Here is a 21,481-nt window from a genome sequence, read left to right on the forward strand (position 1 = left end):
GACTTGAGATCAAACTTATTTTATCTCCTTTTTGCACTGCACTTTTACAAACGAGGTAAGTACATAATTATTGTCTACGTATGGACATAATACTCTTTGGTTAAGTTGATGGCTATTATGTAACTGGAATCCCCTTTTCAAGTGGTCCCTAATATTTTAGGTTTATGAAATGACATGCTTATATGATTTATTGATTAATGAACATTTAAATCACCTTGTGTCTAGAAAGAGATGAAGTCATTTGGTGTTGTCCTTTTCTGACGATTAAAAGGCGTAGTCAGTTTACTAATTGAATTAGTGCTACATTCAATACAAAACACAAATGACGTGTTTCATGAAGGGAACTCATAGCCATCCTCAACTTCTTCACAATTCTTTCACCTAATTGGAAATGTCTTTGTCAGAATTGTGCACACTGCGCACGTCGTAAAGGTAAAATACACAACACCATAGTGAAGGTGCGAGCACATTAAGGTACGTGCATACTGCGCCCCGTAAAGGTGCGTGCACACTCGCGGCGTCACTCGTGCGGCAACTCCTCCGGTAGTAGCCAACTCTCGTTGTCCGTTCTCGCCAGTTGTTTCTTAAGCGTGCTGTATAATTTTATTAATGAGTCCTGAAATTAGAAATAAAAAGGTTTTAAAAATATGATCTTGAACACATTAAGTAAGTTTTATTCTAGAGCAGCTTTTGTACTATTATTAATCCAGCCCTTATAACCATCAGAAGAAAACCTCAAATAACCAATAACTATTTTTTTTTACTTTTCTTACACATTAGATAACTGATCTTTTGAATACATAAAAATCAAAGTCACTATCATAATATTAATACGCGAACGAAAAACTTTGTAACCCTTTTTATAAAAAATGGGGAAACGTAGGTGCATGAAATTTTGCACAGTTATAATTTATATGGTGAAGGAGTGCATCGAACTAATATCGACGGGTGCAAAGTAAAAAGAGTCATCTACAAAACAGCAACTTTTCAGGAGAGCGCATAATAGGAAAAAATGCTCCCATTTTGTCAATTTCCGATCAAATTTATTGAAATTTTCATCATTGTTTCATTATTTATTAATGAATCCACATGTATATTTAATTTCTTCTAATTATGTTTAATTTACGAGATATTGTAGTTGTCTGCATCTACATTGCGCTTGAAAATATGACAACTGAGTTAACTACCACTTGGTCGTTTCTACGTGGGAATTAAAAATTATATTTATTGAAGTATTTTTACCGATTACTAGTACGATTATCAGTAACTACGTAAAGTGTAACACTTTATATTATTAAAATTATTATTAAAAGTATGTTATATTATTAAAATATTTAGTTAAACGTTTTACATCTTAAACACACCAAGTTCAGAACATAATTGCGTAGATATCTTTTTCTACGTTGTCGATTCGGTGCAAGGTACACGATTTAGAAGGGAGTTAAAATATGAAATACTAGCTTTTGCTCGCGGCTTCGCTCGCGTGGAATTTGAAAATCGCGTAAATTGCAAATATTCCCGTAAGCTCCCTTAGAAACATGATGTTTTTCCAAGACCAAAAGTAGCCTATGTTATTTTTCATCCTTTCAATTAAGTTTATGCCAAAAAACAATACGATTTGTTTCTTCGTTAGAGCGTGAAGGAAGGACAAACAAACAAATAAATAAATAAACATATTTTCCCATTTATAATATTAGTATGGATATACTTAGGAATCATTCATTTACTTTCGTAAAAATCGTATTTTCTCACAACAAAAATGAAATTCTGTGTCAATACTTTAATTATTTTAAACTAATTTAAAAATTATTCAGTATCATTATCAGTACAGGAACTATGTTGTAAATGATTATAATTTAGGCAGAGGCTTATTAAGTCTTTGTACTTGGCACTTGTAAGCATGATGGGTTCATTATAACATCATAAGCATCGCCGGACGTTTTACACCATCGGAGGGGTACATACGATTTTTTAGAACACAAAATGAAATTTTATTTCAACGATTTCTCAATTGCTTCTCGTGATCACAGAGATCCCAAAACCGGTCAAAGATAAGTTAATAGAAAAACTTCGCGAGAACTTGCAAATGCCGGGATATGATGTTACGCAGGTTGCAATTTACCATTTCTGGACTGATGTAATTGTTTACCTAAATTTTGTCGTAATTTACGTCTCGTATCAATACACGTGTCTTTATTTCTCAATCGCCTTTTCTTTAGATCAATATTTAACTGACGTCTTTTTCTACCGTTTAACGAGGAAGGCGTAGAACATTCACTTGATGCCTCCACTGCCGAAGAAGCATCAATGGTGTTGTCTATAGAAGATTTAAAGTTTGAGAGGGACAATATACTCGATGGCCTGCTTGAGTTAATAAACTCAAGCAGGTCATAGATTATATGAGATCAAAGTATCTGTTTAATAAAAAAGAATATATAATATTTTGATCTAATACTGATAATGGACGCGGCGGACTTGAAGTGATGAACTGTATTCTGAGGGTGTTGGCGTATTTGTTAATTTGCTGAGATCGACAAATTTTCAAAATCATTTTATATTTCAGACTGAGAGTGAACTGGTGTGACTGGCCTAGAGTATTCAGATCATGGGGACTTATCTTACAAAGTTAACTTATATTCATTTGTCTTCATCGGTGACACATCAAGGTTTTCTATAAGATGTTCAATAATTTAATCGGGCAACACAGTATTTTGCTCGATAAATCTATCACTTATGTTCTGGAAACTTTCAACTTCTTTAAAAAGTCGTTTTGGACTTTCTGAACATGAAAAAACAGTAAAAAATAACAGTAACAAATTAGAAGTCAATTAATATAGCTAACAATAAGAATTAACATAAATAGGTACTCATAAACATAATAAACAATACTAATTTGCAAAAGTAAATTGAGACATCTAAATCACAATCGCAACGTAGAAAAAGCTATATGGCAGATAGCCGCTTATGCCGCATAACATGACCCCCGCGCGTCCCGCGTATAGACGACCAGCGGTAGTTATCCGCATCTACATCGTGCAATTTCACAAAACAAGAGTAGATGTCTTCTTTTACGTGACAAAAGTACCAAAAATAAGGTGATATTTGAATTTTTGTTTTTGGTATGTTGTAGAACATGATATTTTAAGCTAGTTTCTACAAAAAAACGAAAAACTCAAAATTGCAGATGACTTTTTTTACTTTGCACCCGTCGATATTATTGTAAAATTATGCTTTTATCATACATTTTTTTAACAAATAAAACATTACTCACACTACAACACACACACATGAGAAATGACAGATTTTTGAGTGACAAGCCTGTACATACGAATTATACTCTTCTATTTATGGTCGAAGTCTGTTGACATCAAGTTGACAAATTGGAAATGGATTATAGTTTTTTTTATTGAATCTTAGATACTATTATTCAATGCTTACACGGCCAGTCTGAGATCAGCGAAGTCCCAGAGACAAGAGTTGAAAAAAAATTTATAAAGTCAATATTTTTTACAAAATATAGGTAGTAGTCCTAATGTCGTTGAAACTAAGGTCGAATTTCGACCATTGGGCGATCTCTAGTAACACTAAACATACATATTATGCATAAACGCGACCAATGCATACTCTTTCTGTAAAGAAAAATATATGTTTTACCTTCTCATTCTCGAGCTGTATAATCTCTCTCTTCTGCCTCAACTCCTCATCGTCCATCTGTTCCTCCAACTCCGACTTGTGCTTGTTCAGGTAAGCCAACTCGGTCTGAATCTATAAACAGAAATACAACATTTATTTCGTTAATCCGTAAATATTTATAATATTATAAATGCGAAAGCCTATCCGTCGTTTACCTCTTCATTGAAATCGCTGAACCGATCTCGCTGAAAAGTATGGAGATATTTTGAGTCCCGGGAAGGGACGTAGGATACATTTTATCCCGGAAAAGGGTACGGTTCCCGCGCGAAACGAATTCTCGCGCAACGAAATTGCAGATTTTATCTAGTTTCCTATAAATATTGTTCCTATATATCATATCGTTGGACGTCATATTCATTAAATAGTTGAGACGACGTGAAAACGTGGTCTCTGCCAAACTGTACTAATCTGTCAGGATTATCGATGCTCGGCCCGCTACAATGTCTCGATCATAACTCCCAATGTCTCCTGACTCCTATGAATACTTGAACAACTCCAAAATACGTAGTTGGTGAGATCCGGCGAGATCGGCCTCAAATGTGGTTCCAGCATCATGAGCATATCCAGCAAGCAGGATGAACCGCTTACCTTGAGGTACTCCTGGGCGAGCTGCTTGTGCTCGTCGAAGATGCGTTTGCTCTCGTCGTTGGTGAGGTCAGGCGAGATCGGCCTCAAATGTGGGTCCAGCATCATGTGCATGGAGTCAAGGTCCGGATCCGGTTCCGGCGCGGGCGCTGTACCCTCGCCGGCTGACGCGCTGCTGTTACCTGAAAGGTGAGAGGACTTGATTAGTTAATGTTGTGCTTACACGTGAACGTACCATCGAAGAATATGATTGGTAGGTCTGTCAACTGCCTGTTGACAGACCTACGTCATTTGGTTGAATAATGTCAATTCAATGTAATTCGTGATTTGTCAGCTAGGTTCGACAAAACGCGACCAAATAACGTCGGTACGTTGGTATGCCATAAGCAGAATAAATTTATTCGATGGTACATAGAAAACATATAATGCGTTAATTTTCCGCACGTACCTATTATGAACTAGAACCTTTATAAGATAATTTTTTTAGGTTTTTTCGTCGTTTAAAGAGTGGCTTAGCAAGATTTCAATTTAGATGGCGTTTGCTAAATACTACCAAAAATATTAACAAACTAAATTAGAGTTCCTATGCACAAGCAAGTCTGCTAGGCATAATTATAAGTAGACTCAAGGTCATCAAGTGCCGCTTAAAATTAGTCCTTCAGCTCCTAACCAAAAAGAAGAGTTAGCAATATGATTGCCCTTTTAGCCATTAGATTATTTCGTCTTGAAGATATTGATTTAATTTTTTGCTTATGACTTTCATGTGATAAATATTTGGTAAATTCACATTAGCCCCAGACCGAAATAAATATATTCAATGAACTAAATAATTAGTAAGAATTAAATATTTGTAAAGTAATAAATAGTTCGGGTAAATAATAAAAGAGGTCAGGACCATCGCTTCAAGGTAAACACGCATTGTTATACATATTTTAGTTTTTTTTTTTTTAATTTCAGTCATTTTAACAGGCAGTATTTTGTGTTTTTTGTTTCTGAAGCTAACTCACAAATGCCTGGTGTGGTTTGGCCTTGGATCAAAACTCCACGTTTGTAGGTTAAATGTATTTTTTTCTGTGTAGCAACACGTCATCGACAGAACCAACCGACTGCTGCTGAAAACTGAAATCACGCGGAACTGTGCTGAGTGCTCTCCTTGTCAGTCATACTGAAGTGCTCTTAAGTGGTAGACTCAAGGACGATTTAATTTATAGCAGATCTTTGTATATTGTATATTTTTTTATGGTTTTATCAAAAACGGCTTAATGCTTAATGCATCTAATATGGTACTTATTAGCTCTATTGTTAAGATTTTTGGGTTTTAAATTTGTAGGCATTTGTAGTCCATATTATAAACAAATTATTTACACCTATAAAACTGTTTAAAGTGGATCAAAATATGTATTTGTAATTTAACAATTTTTAATAAACAGATGTTTTAAATAAAATGTCAAAAACAGAATTTTCCGTATCAATGTTAGAATATAAAAATAAAATATAATTTTAAAGATGATTCAGCCTGTTATATGCGCGTTACAAAATGTGTTACAAAACATGTAGATCACTCCGAAGACGCAAACCTTCGAATCAAAATCACTTTTATCCCAAAATAGGGATCAACATTATCGAAACAGCACAATACAAAAAAATATCTCACGCAAGTAACTCAAATTTAGATTAACTCAAAACTCCTCGGTTTTGTATACAAAACGTAAATACACGGCAATCCCAGGAACCGATGTCGTATATCGCACGGGGTGCGCTGACGCAGAACGTGACCTACGGCTTGGGCACTTCCGCGTCCGCGCCACCCGCCCCCTGGCGACACTCACTGTAAAATATCCAACTACAGCTGACCGTGTCCCTGATGGTGAGCAGCGAGGCGGAGTCGCGCGCGCGCGGCCGCGGCGGCGCGGGGCGGGGCGGCATGGTGCGTGCGAGTGGCGGGAGCGCGCGGCCGGCACTGCGCGCGGACCGAAATACGCGGCCGGGCGGGAGCGGAGCGGGCGGTGCAACAAACAAACCGCCGCTATTCGTAGCGCGGTGAGTCAGCAGCGCGAGCGCGGGCTAAATGCGGACGCCGCGCGCTGCCGCCCTTCGTGAGGTTTTCTGCCGTTTTCACTGGCAGGGCGCGCATCGCGGCGGGTCGACGACCCGCGCCCACGCGCTCCTGCCTGCTGCACTCGCCGCCCGTCGTCCCATAGGAATCCTATGGGACGACGGGCGGCTCGTTCCTTTTAAATCCCGACGGAAACTGCCGCCCGTATGTTAAAATATTCATCGCACACGCAAAGAAAACTGTCGGAAGCGATACGATGGAGCTCTATCGAATGTTTTTTCATAGAGCGAACCTCGTGCATCGTTTGCGTCATACTCTCGGGTTTATAGTATTGGACGGGAGCCGGCGACGGCGGCGTGTTCGCAAGCGCGTGCCCGTTGCGCAGGGATAATTTAGTGTACGGACGATTGCAGCTCCGCAGGCGGCCCTAATTCATACACCGATTACGCTGTACATCAGCCAAAGGTGCAGTGCGCAAAAACAAACGTAGATTAGACGTAAACAAAATACCTGTCATGTGTGAATAGACGGAGACGTTCTAAGGGAGTTTCCACTTCGTCGGAAGAAATTCCAACGTTTCCGGTTCCAAAATTACATTTAAAGCTGACGAATTCCTGGATGAGATCAGGGAAACTTACAAAACGCAACTTAAATAGGCAGCAACGATTAAAAAGTCCGTCTAAACTGATCGGAAAATAGCAAATTGGGTTGCGTCTAACCCAGAAACTCCTAGAGGGGGAACAACTAATCCGAACCCAATTTTTAGCTTTTCCGCCGCTTTGCCGATGCGGGTGTGATAATTAACGCGCGGGCCGCTGACAGACCGGTATAAACTGGCGTTGATGGATCATCTCTGGACCCGATGACTCACGCCTCGACCGATACCTCGGAGAAATGTTTAACTACCCCATTTAAATCCAACGTCGTGTTATAAAGAGACATAACTCTTGTTTATTACTGTTGATATCGTCCGCAACATTAATTTAGCGTCGCCGTTTAATAATGTCACGTGTGATAAATATTAGAAGACTTGTAAATATTTATAAAGGCTACATAACATTAAATTTTCTTGGAGATATTTTCAGTTACTTTCGATAGACAACTTTATGCGAAACAACAATTCGAAAAAACAAGACAAATACTTATATAAAATAAAACGGATCTTTTGCTAAAACTGGTACATCTGATTTATAATGTAATCAATAGATATTAGTCCCCAGAACGAGGAAAGGAGGAAAGTTTATGTTTCTTTTGGCCGGATTCTTTTTTTTTAATCTTATACTTACAGAACATTATATGAATTATAATACAGAAAAAATATTTTAATAATGATCTGCTAGATTCATTTTAAAAAACTTATGGAAATGAGATTTGTAACAAAACTTTCCTATACACCTTTGGAACTAAAAAGTCAAGAAATTACTATTGTGATTTATCTTGGCAATAGTCAGTAGAAATATGAACAATTGCAACCTGTACTTTGGTGATGTTATTTATAGCCGTGCGATAAATTCCTTGTCTATTATTATCATTGTCTAGAATCTGCATCATGAGACCAATACCTGCGGGGCTAAAATGATCACATTTAGCAATTCCTCTCAATCAATTCAGCAAATGAATTGTAAAAACTGTCAAACTGATAAATGTCAAATCAGTACAAAAATACAGAAATGAATTGCAAGCAGAGTTGCATTTTGCGATTTTAGAAAAATTAATCATATTATGATTTTATTATTATTATCGCTGACGCAGCGTGGGAGGCGAAGAAAACGCGAGCGACTATCAGCTCCGCCCGCTCCCAATACGGACTCCCCGTTTCTTCTCCTTCGCGAGAAGAGGCTATGGAGCGGACAGGCGTTGATCTCATGAGGACGGTGGAGATTTCGCTGAAGACCATTGAAATGGTCGCCACATGGTCGCCACGAAGTCCTCCAATCTTAAGGGTACCTACGTAAGGAACCTTAAAGAATCGGTGGCGACCATTAAAATGGTCTTCGAAGAACTGAAAGATCGTTCCTCATCGGAGGAGATCAAGAGGCTGGAAGCTCAGAATGCGCGGCTCGAAGAGCAAGTGGCGAAGTTACGCCAGGAGCTCGGCGAGTTGCGCAGACAGACCTCCCAGCCAACTGGTGGTGACGTGCGTGAGCTATTGGCTGAAGTCTCCCGTGCAAACGTGGAGACTTTTGGCAATATGCTCAACGCCAGGCTTGCTGGGTTGGAGGACCGTCTTCTGCCCGAGCCGAGACGGAGACCCTCGCTGGCGTCGGACAAAAGGCCGCCGATCGAGGAAGAAATGCCGGGACCCCCTCTGCACAAGGCGAAAGGGAAACCGGCTAAGAAGAAGAAGTCGCAACCGTCAGTTGCTGCATCGGCCCCTCTAGAGGCCCCTGCTGCACACACGGCGCCTAGGCCTAAAGAGGCCAGGAAAAAGAAGAAGCGGTCCACAATGGCCGCTCAGGAGGCGGCGCAAGGGGGAGCGAACACCAGCTCCACCCGTACAGAGACCCCTTGGACCACGGTGGGTCTGAAGGGTAAGAAGAAGAAGGGGGCGGCTACACCATCTACAGCCGCCCCGAAGAAGAAGAAAAAGAAGAAAGGGCTGCGTCCGTTCAAGTCCGCCGCCATAACTTTTACGCTGGAGAAGGAGGTGGACAAGAGCGTGACGTATGCCTCTATATTGAAGGAGGCGACGAGTCGGATCGACCTGGAGGAAGTGGGTATAAACCACAAAAACGACGACGACGACTACGACTGGCGAGGACGGCTGCCCGGATACTGGAGGTAACCGGAGAAGACGCCCAGCAGAAGGCGGACGCCCTCGCGAACAAAATGAGGGAGGTCCTCGATAGGGACGCAGTGAAAATCGCTCGCCCTGTCCAAAGAGTAGATTTGCCCGTCTCCGGCATGGACGACGCAGCGACCGCCGCCGATGTTATCAAGGCGGCGGCAAAAGAAGGCGGCTGCCCGGCCACCGACAAAGTCGGGCAAAATCACGGTAGGCCCCAGGGGCGCACGGAGCGTGTGGCTCTATGTCCCCACGGACGCCGCTAAGAAGTTAGTAACTTCTGGGCGGCTGCAGGTAGGATTGGTCCTGGCAAAAGTGGTGCTGCTGGCCGCGAGGCCAAAGCGGTGCTACCGATGTCTGGACACCGGCCACCTGGCACCGAGCTGCCAGTCCCTGGTAGACCGTAGCGGGAATAGCTCCGTTTTTTTTTTTTTTTTATGAAATAAGGGGGCAAACGAGCAAACGGGTCACCTGATGGAAAACAACTTCCGTCGCCCATGGACACTCGCAGCTTTAGAAGAGCTGCAGGTGCGTTGCCGGCCTTTTAAGAGGGAATAGGGTAATAGGGGAGGGTAGGGATGGGAAGGGAAGGGAATAGGGGAGGGTAGGGAAGGGAATAGGGTAGGGGATTGGGCCTCTGGTAAACTCACTCACTCGGCGAAACACAGCGCAAGCGCTGTTTCACGCCGGTTTTCTGTGAAAACGTGGTATTTCTCCGGTCGAGCCGGCCCATTCGTGCCGAAGCATGGCTCTCCCACGTATATCCGTTGCGGGAAGCCGGGGCACAAGGCCGTCGACTGCGCGGAGGAGCCCAGCTGCTTCTTCTGCGCAGAGCTCGGCAGAGAGAGCAACCACGTGCTGGGGAGTAACGGCTGTTTTACAGCAAGCCTCCCAGCACGAGGAGAAAGCGCAAGGCTCCCTCCAAGGCTCGGCCGCGTAAGCGGCCTGGAGCCAATAAGGCCGGTCGAGTGAAATCGCCCCCGCCATGGAGGTTGAAGCCTAGGCCTGTGGGTGGTTGTTCGGGGGATCACCGCCCGCAACATAGGCCTCGAGGAGAAAGGCTCCCCCGATGCCCGGGGAGCCTTTCGGTGCAGACAGGCGGCGGCAAAAGCAGCTGCTGTCGAAGAGGTGCCGGTAGCGGCAAGCGCTGTGGAGGACGCGGTGAATGCACTGCGATCCCGCTTCTTCACGTGTAGCGCTGACGAGGGCATGGGGGGGTTTTAGTCGGTAAACCTCTGCTGAGGGAGTCCGACATACCCCTGCCCATCATTCAGTTTTCAGAGTTATGATATCTTATTTATCGAAATATATTTCAGATTTATAGTTTTCAGCAGGTAGGGTAGTTAGACAATTTTTTTCCAGTTGCGAGAAGAAGCGGCGTTAGAAACTAGCACGGTGCATTTATATCAACAACTTTTTGTGACAATATTTTGTATAAAATAAGTGTATGCTTCATCGCCCAAAATACTAACTCAAGATTAAGACCTGACTAGCATCTTAAGAGGACTCTGTAGTTTGATGTGACAGAATCCGTGCGAACCGTATCCAACCGTAAATCTAAAGTTAAGCTTCCTTTGATTTTCGTGGCATTAATATGTTTTCGATTTGGAATCGAGACAGAACGCAGACTGTCTGCGTCATCCCACTTGTCACGGAATCAAGGCGGAGTGACAGACGACAGTTTTCGGTGAGCTTCGGAATTATCCATTCGATATTCCGGATAATATCTGGCTAATTGATTCCGACACTGACATGTAGCAGAGCGTGTTTTCAAAAGATCTAACATTTTTACTGCTCTCGCATCGGACTCGACTCTCGAGTGCCGTCACTTACCTGCAAGGCGCGTGCCAAAAATTTGCACAACGTCTGAAACTTACGGTCCGAGTATGGAGTGTAGATGGGGGAGAACTATCTCTGTATGTAAAAAGTGTCTGCTGAAATGCGTTAAATTACAGTGGCGCTACAGTAGCAACTATTAAATTTTAAATCATTTAGCAGCTTTTATTTCAGCTATTTTAGGTTATATTTAAATATACTTCAATTTATATTTTGTCAGCTATTTTAGGTTATATTTTAATATACTTCAATTTATATTTTGTCACCAACGGCTACATTCATTCCATACCCTTTGCTGCAGCTAGGCCCACTCTTGGCGGATTTTTCAACTGTTATTTACTGCGTACAGCTGGACACTTTTTCAAATATCCCCCACATAAGATAGTTCTCCTCCATCTCCACCTCCATAGGTCCGAGCAAGTTTGGCGAGTGACAGGAAATTAAAACGCGCACACCGAATTGAAAAAAAAGCGAGTGATTCATCGCACTCTCTTCGATTCGGATATATCTGGCGGACGAATTTAGTTGTCCTTGCGCGTAATTATACAAAGGGCAGAAATAAATACAAAAAGAAACGACAATTTATTTGCGAGGACGTGAGTAAGACCGCGGCAATAAAACCGGAGTTTTACAAGTTCCCGAATCCGCGCTTCGAATGTAACACACTTTTTAAGACGTAATTGTGTATTTTGATCAGCCATTGTAATGAGGGCAGTTTACAATTTCGTGCCAAATTCAACGCAAAGTTGGATCTGGGGCAGTTCTCGCTATCGTTTTCAGATAGATTACGTTCCGATTAAAATATTTGCTCGACTTCGAATATCCTGACCCAAAAATAAAATATTATAGACGTAGGATATATTATCAGAAGTTGAGAATAAGAACAAAAGGGCAGAAAATATGGTAACACACTTAAGATTATTGACTGGTTCGTCTTAATTTCTTTTTAAAAACATGGAATAAAAAAAAATCACCAACAACAAGAATGGATAGTGTCAATGAAACTATCGAGGGTAATAAACGAGTAATATTTTACTTGGCAAAGATAACAGCAGTTTTCCCACGAGTACCGTTTTGAGAAAAGTATGTTTACTGTTATCTAGCCTATAAGTTATTTGAGTACCATTAACTCTAATCCAGAAGTTTTTAAATGTTAGCGTTATTGACAAAAAACTCTTCTTTCCTTAAAAATTTCAAATTTAATTAAAAACTATATGACACCCGCAACTACGTTGCGCCATAATTAATTTATCGCGCGGAAACCGTACATTTTTCTGGAATAGAAAGTACCCTAATGTCCTTTCCCGGGACTCTAAGTATCTCCATACCTTTTAGCAAGATCGGTCCAGCGGTTTGGGCGTGAAGAGGTAAGACAGAAAGACAGGCACACTTTCGCATTTATTATATTAGTATAGAATTAATAAAAATCGTGATGCAGGAAGCAATATAGTAGCGATTGGCAGAGACGCCGTGGTCGGGCTGAGTCACGCGGGTATTCTGGGGCGCTCCTGAGCCGATACGTTTAAATATATACTTTTAATTAAAACTATTATAGTAACACTTGTACTTAACGTTGATATAGACGCGCTATACATATAGAGCTACTGATGCAATGTTTGGAAGTGCGTTGATTGATGCAATTGCTGCCGCTAAGATTGATATAAATTCAAAAGAAATAGAATCGACTAAGAGGTTTCAAAATATAACGGGTCATGTTAATTTCTACAGCGAATGCAAACGGTTTAAAAGGAAAATTTGAAATTTAGAATAATGCAAGATGTTCAAAATTGTCAAGCATCTATTTGATAAGCTATCTCAAACAGTAGTAGTTAATAACTATGACAGGATAGTAATTAAATAAAACTATTTTATCCTTACTTAAAAATAAAAAAAAAATATCTCCACATCAACAGAGAAATGAAAATGGAAAAACTACATACCTAGAACTCGAATTGCTGAACGGGTAAAAAACCCAACCAATTTATTTTCCGAGCATCCAAGTGTTTTATCGTAGCTACGAACGTTACATAAACGCGTGAATCCAGTAAGCAACTACACAATTGATCAGAGAATCGGCGGTATTACAGCGAGCCGAGGTCATAGAAGAGTAACGATTCTGCGTAAACGTAAACGACGGGTAGGCGGCCGGTGACGCGGGAGCGAGCCCCGACCTAGTTACGTCGGTGAAAAAATCAGCAGATGTTCTCCGAGGGGGGATATATCGAGAATGTGTTGTTCCGAATAGAAATAAACTTGTCACATATTTTGATAGTATCTAGAGCGGCCAACGGTTAGTCACGTCTCCTCGATGCCAACGGCCCGATTGCGCACCATCAAAACTATAAAGGCAATCGTTTAGCGGTCTGATTCACGCTAAGCGCCGTCTGCAAAATGTCTCACCGCACTGTTTATTTTCAAATATTCCATTGTTTCGCTGATGGCTAGAGAATTACGAGCTCCGGACTTATCTGTGTTTTTGAAGAAATCAAAGGCGTTATGCTAAGGGCTCGAACACCTGATAAACGTTCCCATCCGGACTTCAAAGTGGACGAAGTCGTCTCGCTTATGATACGGCACTAAAACAGATTACAAACAGCTCGAGATACGCACGCGAGCATCTGTCACACGCGTGTCGCACTAGGAGGGCTCTCGAAATAAACTTACTGAAGAGTCTTTCATCTCCTGACGAGACATGTGTGATGTGGACATTGATAAACTTGAGGATCTAATACATAAAGTTTTTCAATGTGTTAAAGTAATAAAACGATTTGTGCGGTCGTGTGCAACTTATTGCCAAGATTCTTGAATTCCTTTAGAAAAGAGATGAAACAGGCAGCAAGCTCTTCAAAAGATTCGCTGCTATATATTTAATTTGACAAACTCGAACCGTTTTACAAAAAGAAAAAGACTGATTTGCACTAGTTTTTCCTCATCATGATCATTAATTGATTACTCGGAAAAGTGTTGATTTGTAAGTGAATGCACTTATCGAATTTGGATATAATATAACGAAAATATTAAATGTAACGGAGCACCCAGTGTTTATTTCGTGCTCGGGCCCCGAGCGTAGATCGGTGCCCCTGGATCGAATTCAAATATACCAATACCCGTAGCATTGGGGATAGATATAGTGCCGTCGGGCATTTGGACGGTGGCCGAGTACTACTGATACCTGGTCATTGTTTACTATAAGCTATCGCATCATAAAATAATTAGCAGTGATTCATCGGCGCGCCGAAAGCGTCACTCGACGCTCCCCAGCGCTTGGCAGTGTCACTTGACAGCCGATTATTTCACAGCCCGATCTTTAGTGGCGATATTAGTGGTCACGTTAGAGCGAAAGCACATAAAACTAGTCAAATGATAGTGGGACTGGTAAATGTAGTGATTGAAGTGGACATCTTAAAAATGACAAAGAGAGCAGCTTTAGGCTGCGTTTCCACCACAGATGTGTTGCGTGGGATGTTTTTGAAAACCAATAGATGTTGACGCTTCATTGATGTGAGCTTGCCGTAACCTCGCTCAGCGCAGCGTTTCTATTGGATCTTAAAAACACATTCCTCGCAACACATCTCTGGTGGAAACGCAGCCTTAGTGGCGATATTAGTGGCCACGTTAGAGCGAGAGCACACAAAAGTATTGAAATATATAATACCCCCACACCGGTTTCGGTGACGGTGACCGCTTTCATTGAAACCAGGCCAGGTACGCAGGAGTAATTTTATAGTGCCCAAGTGTGTGCGCAGTACACAAGAGCACTCTCTATTCCTTTACTCTCATAACCCAGTGGGACGAAAGACCGACACGATTAGCGAGTGGCGAGAGATCAGGCGCAGGACCGACTTTTTACATGCCCATCCGACGCATGGGTCATCTTACTTATCAGACAATCAGGTGATTAGCCTGCATTGTCCTAATCAAACTTGGAAATAACATGTTTCCAACGCGGGAATCGAAACCACGACCTCCGAGTCAAGAGCCACGCTCTTAACTCTGGACCACGCAGGCGTAGTAAAGTAGCACTGGTAAATGTAGTGATCAAAGTGGACATTTAAAAAATGACAAAGAGGGATTTAAGAGACGAGACAGGGAATACAATTGTGTCCAGATATCATCTAGGTAACTATTTAGGTTTATCTATATTTAAATTTGATTACACTAATAGAAAAGATAAAGGATTATATTATAACACGTCGAATGCTTAAGTGAGAACTTAGATGCAACCAAAAGAGGAAAAGACGTGTAAGGTAGGTGCCACTGAAAACTCGTAGAGAGTTTTCTACGGTAAACTCTACTTTCTGCAATAATTTACATACTCATCTTTTAATCTCTATTAACTATCATCCGACAGTGTTAGTCGGAAGTGTGGATGAACTCTAATATAGCAGTTAATTGATTTCACCGGTGTCAGATTTATTATGAAATGTTCAAAACGCTTCAATCATTTCGGCATAGAGTTATTACGTTTGAAACTGCACGTGCGTTGATGATTGATATCGGCTAAGTACTAAGTAGTTAGCCGGCACTCTCTGGAGATAATATATTAAACTAAACGCTATCAATGACAGACATTTTCAAATTTTTTAAAAATAATTTATTAGAATCCCTCAACTCTCTATATTATTATAATGTGGACGCTCTACAGCAATTTTGTTTTTATTCATCTTCTAATGTTTTAAGATCCCCATTAATATAAACGATAAGGCCCATTAAAAATAATTTATACAATTTGATATTTTGTAAGTGTATCGTTATATCATACGCGTTTGAATGTACCATTAGTCAAATAACATTCTGAGAATATTTTTCACGTTTTCCACAAAGCGTTCACAAAAAAAAACCATTCGTTTCACACAAAAAGGAACTTACTCATGAAAACGTCTAAATACACTTGCAATTTGTTGCGAGTCGGTTGCACTGTTATGGAAACTTGGACCGAACAGTCCTTTTGCGGCATCTCACTAGAGTCCGAGGATCATCGATTTCGCCGTATACGGAGGTAGTTTGGAAACTGTTACGCGATTGTTGTTATTGTGCATTCGGCTGCAGTGATGCGCCGGCGCACGACGGCGGCGCGAGACTGTGCGACGTCGCCGAGTTCCCGTCCCATGCCTTCCCAATAACCTTATTTTAGATTAATTGTATCGAGCTGATTCATGCGTGCACGCTCGATGCGTTGCTGTTGACACGCGACAAATGACTCGGCTCAATTTAAACAATACCGTTTGTTTTGCCGTATCGTGTAATTGCTTGAATTATTTAATTTTAATCAGCGCGAAAGCGTCTTTTAATCGAGAACCAGGAAGACAGACTCGAGAGAGTATGACTCAAAATCTAGAAATAAACTGTATTGTAAATAAGAAAAAGAGATCAGATAATGATAAGGATCGACGAGCTACATGAGAAGGAAAAAAACTAAATACGTGATCACAATGGATGGATTGCAAATTGCAAAAAATAAGATATCGTTATAACATAGAGTTAGAACAAAAATATTTAAACAAACAGATATAGAACCAAACATCAACGAGTGCTCAACAGCTAAAAGACAAATGAACAATCGGTAGCGACAGTAAAATTTCAGTTACAGTTACTAATTGAGCAACAATTACCGAAAATAATTAGCAAAATACCGACAATGCTCGACATAATATGACGCTTCTCAAGTCTCAACCAGTTTGTAGAAGAAAATCAGTTTGTTTATTTGAGCCACATGCCCAGACCAGATATTCCCATGAAAATATTACGACTTATTTACTTTACTGCGGCTCATATTGACGTCGGTCTGACTCAGTCCGGCACGCGCTATCCGTTAAAAATCTCCAAAATATATTACATATAACAGAAACTCGTAAAAGTCATAGCTTCCTCACAAAATTTTAACGATGGAGTGACTGGGGTTGAATGTTGTTTGAGGTTGCAAATAAATAAACAGCCATTTCTAGAATCTAGATTGAGGAAAGATAAAAATAAAAAAATATCAAAACAAAAACCATGACAACGGTGATGATAATCTTAATACAAATAAAACCGATTTTTAAAACAAGGGATATGGTCATATTTAATACAGTTTCGACGGATGCAACTCACAAGTACGTAAAGGAATATTTTGGATTCTAGCCTTTCGAAGATATGAAAATATGCGAAGCAACAATACAATTAGCAAACGAAAAAAAAATTTGCGAATTCTTCTCCGGAAGCAATATGTAAACAGTGTCAAGAGAACATGTTTACATTAGGAGATACGTACTGCTTTTAATGACTACAAATAACGCGTATATCGGACACAAAAACAACGAAAAGAGAACAGCGAAAAAATAAATTCATGTTCATAATGGTGCAAAGCAAATCCCTAAATGTTCAAGTAATCCCTTAATGACTTTTTGAAAGATATGTGTTTTTGCTGTAAGGATAAATGTCGAATAAAAATACTAATGTATGAAATCGTAAAATCTTACTTAGCTGCAGTGGATTGGGGCACTGAAGAATCCCAATTGAAAAGTAAAGAAGACAAGTTTGGTGAAACAGGTGTTAGAAAAATGGAAGATTGCAACAAAAGAAACTATTTAGAATGTAGTTTGTAGAAATAAACGAAGACACGGACCAGCTAAATATAAGAACATCCCGAGGGTGTCCGCCCAAAAAATTACGTGCCGGAAGCCTCGTCCACGGCGTTAGTCTTAAAAATCATGAATTTCTTAACAATTATCCGACGACGGATCGTCTCACAGCTAACATAAGGAACCCCATTCGCGATCTAACAATACTTCAGTGTTGCGCTCGGTCGTTGGTCCCGCGGTTCCTAGAAGGTAAGCGGACACAGTCTAAAATAGTACGCCCCCTTCCGAGAACCGTGACTCACTCTGGGACCGTCCCAAAACGCATCTGGACCGAACCAGCGTATATATTTTATTAGAATTCTAATAAAATAAAACCAGATTTACGGTTTAATGCCGCCGTAACTCTCTATAGGCGGAGACGTGGCTAATGAAAATATAACCTATAAATTGTTGGGGATAGCTGAACAGAAATTTCTGTAGTGTAAAATAGGACAATAAAAAATTTGAGGCACTCAACAAAAAAAAAAATTATAGAAAACAATCTATGATCAAGAAAAATAAGAAGTATGCGAGAATTACAAATTAAATATAATATGTATAATGAAGATACTGAAAGATAAATTGCTTTTGGTATAACTTATAAGTAGAGTTGGATGTCTGAAATGTTTCGCAGAAATTAATAAAGCCTACCTTAGCTTGCCACATTATAACAATTCGATGATTCATATTAAAGTTTTAACCCTACAAAATGTATAACAAGCATGGGTAAGTTTACGCAATAAGTACAAAACCAAAGAAAAGCAGTAACAGCTACGACCATTCGCGTGAAAATGAATGGATCCATTCCCCATACTAATTTTAGCGCAACTTTAAGGGAGGCCGAAAATAGCTTGCTCACTTTTGATGAAGAGAGATGACGTGAGGTTACAGGAAAGTGAATTTCCATTATTTTCACCAAAACCTCTGAGTGTATTTGAGTGCGTCGTAAATACTGGCTCTTATTCATCGGTAATAAAGTTATTTATAGCTCAAATAATAACTTGTGACCATGCGCTTTCAGCGGTATACAATTTGTGCGCAGAGACATTATAATATTTTGGATTATGACGAAATAATATGCGTATCACTTTAACGAACTGAAAATATAACGATTACAAGTTTAGTAATTTCAAAGTACATACATAAATAACTGTTCTAACATCTAAAGACTGTCTTGGCTCCTAATGTTACAGTCTACTTCTTTTGGGAACTAAGTTTTTTCAGAATTGTTTTTCTTAGACAATTTTTATATAAATACTACCTAGGAGTTTCTTAACTTCACTTCTCAAAAGATATGTTACTATTAATTGAGGTAAAGTCATACCAGGCAATTTAAGGACTACAATAAAAACCAGAGCAATTATTACAAAAGTTTAAATACAAATTAGTTATTACATAATCAACCAATATAATGTTTTTATGTCTGAGCTGATTCATTATCCTACCTAACTAATCTTTAAGGTCACCATGACCCATCTCATAATTACAGGTAAGGTAACCGGCCAATTGCGTGTCGGGCCACGCGCAATATAGGGTTCCGTAGTACCACTAGTTTTTGATAATTTTTGTATGGTCAATGAATGTACCATTATAACGTGTTTTACACTACCAACAACATCATCTCAGTTACATTCAAAGGAATTGAACGAAAAGTTCTTATATACTTCGCAGAATACATTTTTTTAGTTGATCAACTATAACTCAAAAACTTATGAAGTTTTCTTAGCCGTGATAGTTTTGCTTTTAAATTCAGCATATTTCCTACTGGTAGAAGGGTAGGGGGGGAGGGGGACAAAGGTCTCTAACGATTTTTTCCACTTTAATACTTAATATTTCACAAACGGATCCCTAAATCGGAAAATGATTTATGAATACTCAATATTTTTAAAAAACCTATCCAACGACACCCCACAAAAATATTCATCCCGGCTTGATGTGTAGGGAAGGTACCATTTTGTCGACATCATTAATATGTGCATTCATGCCAAATTACAACTTTGTAGGACCTATAGTCTCTGAGCAAAACCGCGGACAGACAGACGGACGGACGGACAGACGAACAGACAGACGGACGGACAGACTGAAACTATAAAGGTTCCTTGTTGACAACGGAACCCTAAAAATCAGCGCAACTCGCGCAGGTTCCTTGTAAACGCATAGAGGAAGTAAGGAGTAATTAAGTTAAATGCAGACGAACACGGATGAGTAACGGTTGATATTTGCGAGTTGAGCGTTGTCAGGCGGCAGCGCTTCGCAGAACTAGCGCGTGTCTTAGCCGCGTTTAAATAAATCCACATCAGCAGATCCGAGAAATAGATGAGCAATCTTATTGTTGCCTAGACCAGTGTTTCGCAAAGAACAACGAACCATATTGGCATACCTGTCGTATTTCGGTGTACACCCATGAAACATACGCCAATCGATAGAGAAGAAGTTTACGAATAATAAATATTCTTTGACAAAATGTCGTAAATGATGTACTTTCTGTGTTATTTCAGTTTGAAAATGTAACAAAAATACATTTTAGATAGGTATAATGTTTTAATTATTTTCTGTCGATTGACGTATGTTTTATAGGTGTACCTACACGAAAATATGCCATTTTAAGTACTTGAAACTAATTAGGTATGCCACGTTCCATACAAAAAGGTTCGAACTCTTTTTTGTGTTCAAGATACAGCTTGAAAAAAGAAATTTTTTGGAGGTACACCACAAATTAATCAGCGTGTTCAGTGGTGCTCTGTTCCCAATTCCCAATCCTTTCGTTGATCGTTCTGAGATGGTGCCTTTTTTTGGTTCTTATAAACTAGGAATATGTAGTTAGGTAACATGTTATTTTTGTGGCACACCAACTACTGGCCACGGTACACCAGTATGCCGCGGTATATCTTTTGCGAAACACTGGCCTGAGCAATATCAGACCATAAGTCGCACACAACTTTGAGATCGGTCTGCAAAAACGAAAGGGGATACGCAATCTTGAATTTTTGAGTATGGAAGGGAGGCGATGATCGATTTAAAGGTCTCTTTGGTGGGGTGAAGAGTGAGCGGGCGGGTTTTTTTTTATGAAATAAGGGGGCAAACGGGTCACCTGATGAAAAGCAACTTCCGTCGCCCATGGACACTCGCAACATCATAAGAGCTGCAAGTGCGTTGCCGGCCTTTTAAGAGGGAATAGGGTAATAGGGGAGGACAGGGAAGGGAATAGGTTAGGGAATTGGGCCTCCGGTAAACTCACTCACTCGGCGAAACACAGCGCAAGCGCTGTTTCACGCCGGTTCTCCGGTCGAGCCGGCCCATTCGTGCCGAAACATGGCTCTTCCACGCATACGTGCGCGCACGGGATCACGCTATTGGTAGATCAGTTATAATAAGTGATAAATTGATAACACTGGACGTAATTGTACGCTATTGGCAGATTTAAAAAATACATCTCAGGATTGTACCAAAAGCTAACATTATAGATACTGACTTTCTATTGACTCATCGTCAACAATTAAAAACTACTCAAAGTTGAAAATGTAAAGATAAAAGGTGACAAAGGGAGATAAAAAAATTAAACATTCTAATAATTCGAAAGGGCACAAATCAAGCCAAAAACAGCCATTGCACCGTAATGTCAAAAGAAGAATCTGTATTAATATTGTTTTGTACGACGAGCTTGCCAAGCTATGAGATAATATCTTAGAATTATTTATAACCGTCTGCACAACTTTATGCAATCAAACTGAAAGCCCTTTAGAAAATAGTCTAATAATACTCCTGAGATTTTGTAGTACATACCTACATGTATTTTCTTTGTTTAAAAAGGTTAAATTTTATTTTTTATCAAGCACAAAATGACTGTAATAAATTGTGGCATGTGCAACAATTAGACTGATTAAATCTAAATTCTACTTCAACATACTTGCTGAAAATAGATTTAAA

The 21,481-nt window shown here is 40.1% G+C and overlaps 1 protein-coding gene across 1 annotated transcript in view; it reads right to left on the reverse strand.

The window, feature by feature from the left end:
* Nucleotides 1–271: 271 nt before the first annotated feature.
* LOC121735293 (mitogen-activated protein kinase kinase kinase 7) overlaps nt 272–21,481 on the reverse strand; it is a 31,451-nt gene continuing 10,241 nt past the window's right edge. The window contains exons 8-10 of the mRNA XM_042126069.1: nt 4,282–4,460; nt 3,655–3,765; nt 272–616 (exon numbers count right to left, since the gene is read on the reverse strand). Coding sequence (XP_041982003.1) covers nt 521–616; nt 3,655–3,765; nt 4,282–4,460 — 386 coding nt within the window. The 3' untranslated portion in view covers nt 272–520. The remainder of the gene's footprint in view (nt 617–3,654; nt 3,766–4,281; nt 4,461–21,481) is intronic.

This window comes from Aricia agestis, chromosome 17 (assembly GCF_905147365.1).
Source record: "Aricia agestis chromosome 17, ilAriAges1.1, whole genome shotgun sequence".
In the NCBI taxonomy this organism is placed as follows: Eukaryota; Metazoa; Arthropoda; class Insecta; order Lepidoptera; family Lycaenidae; genus Aricia; species Aricia agestis.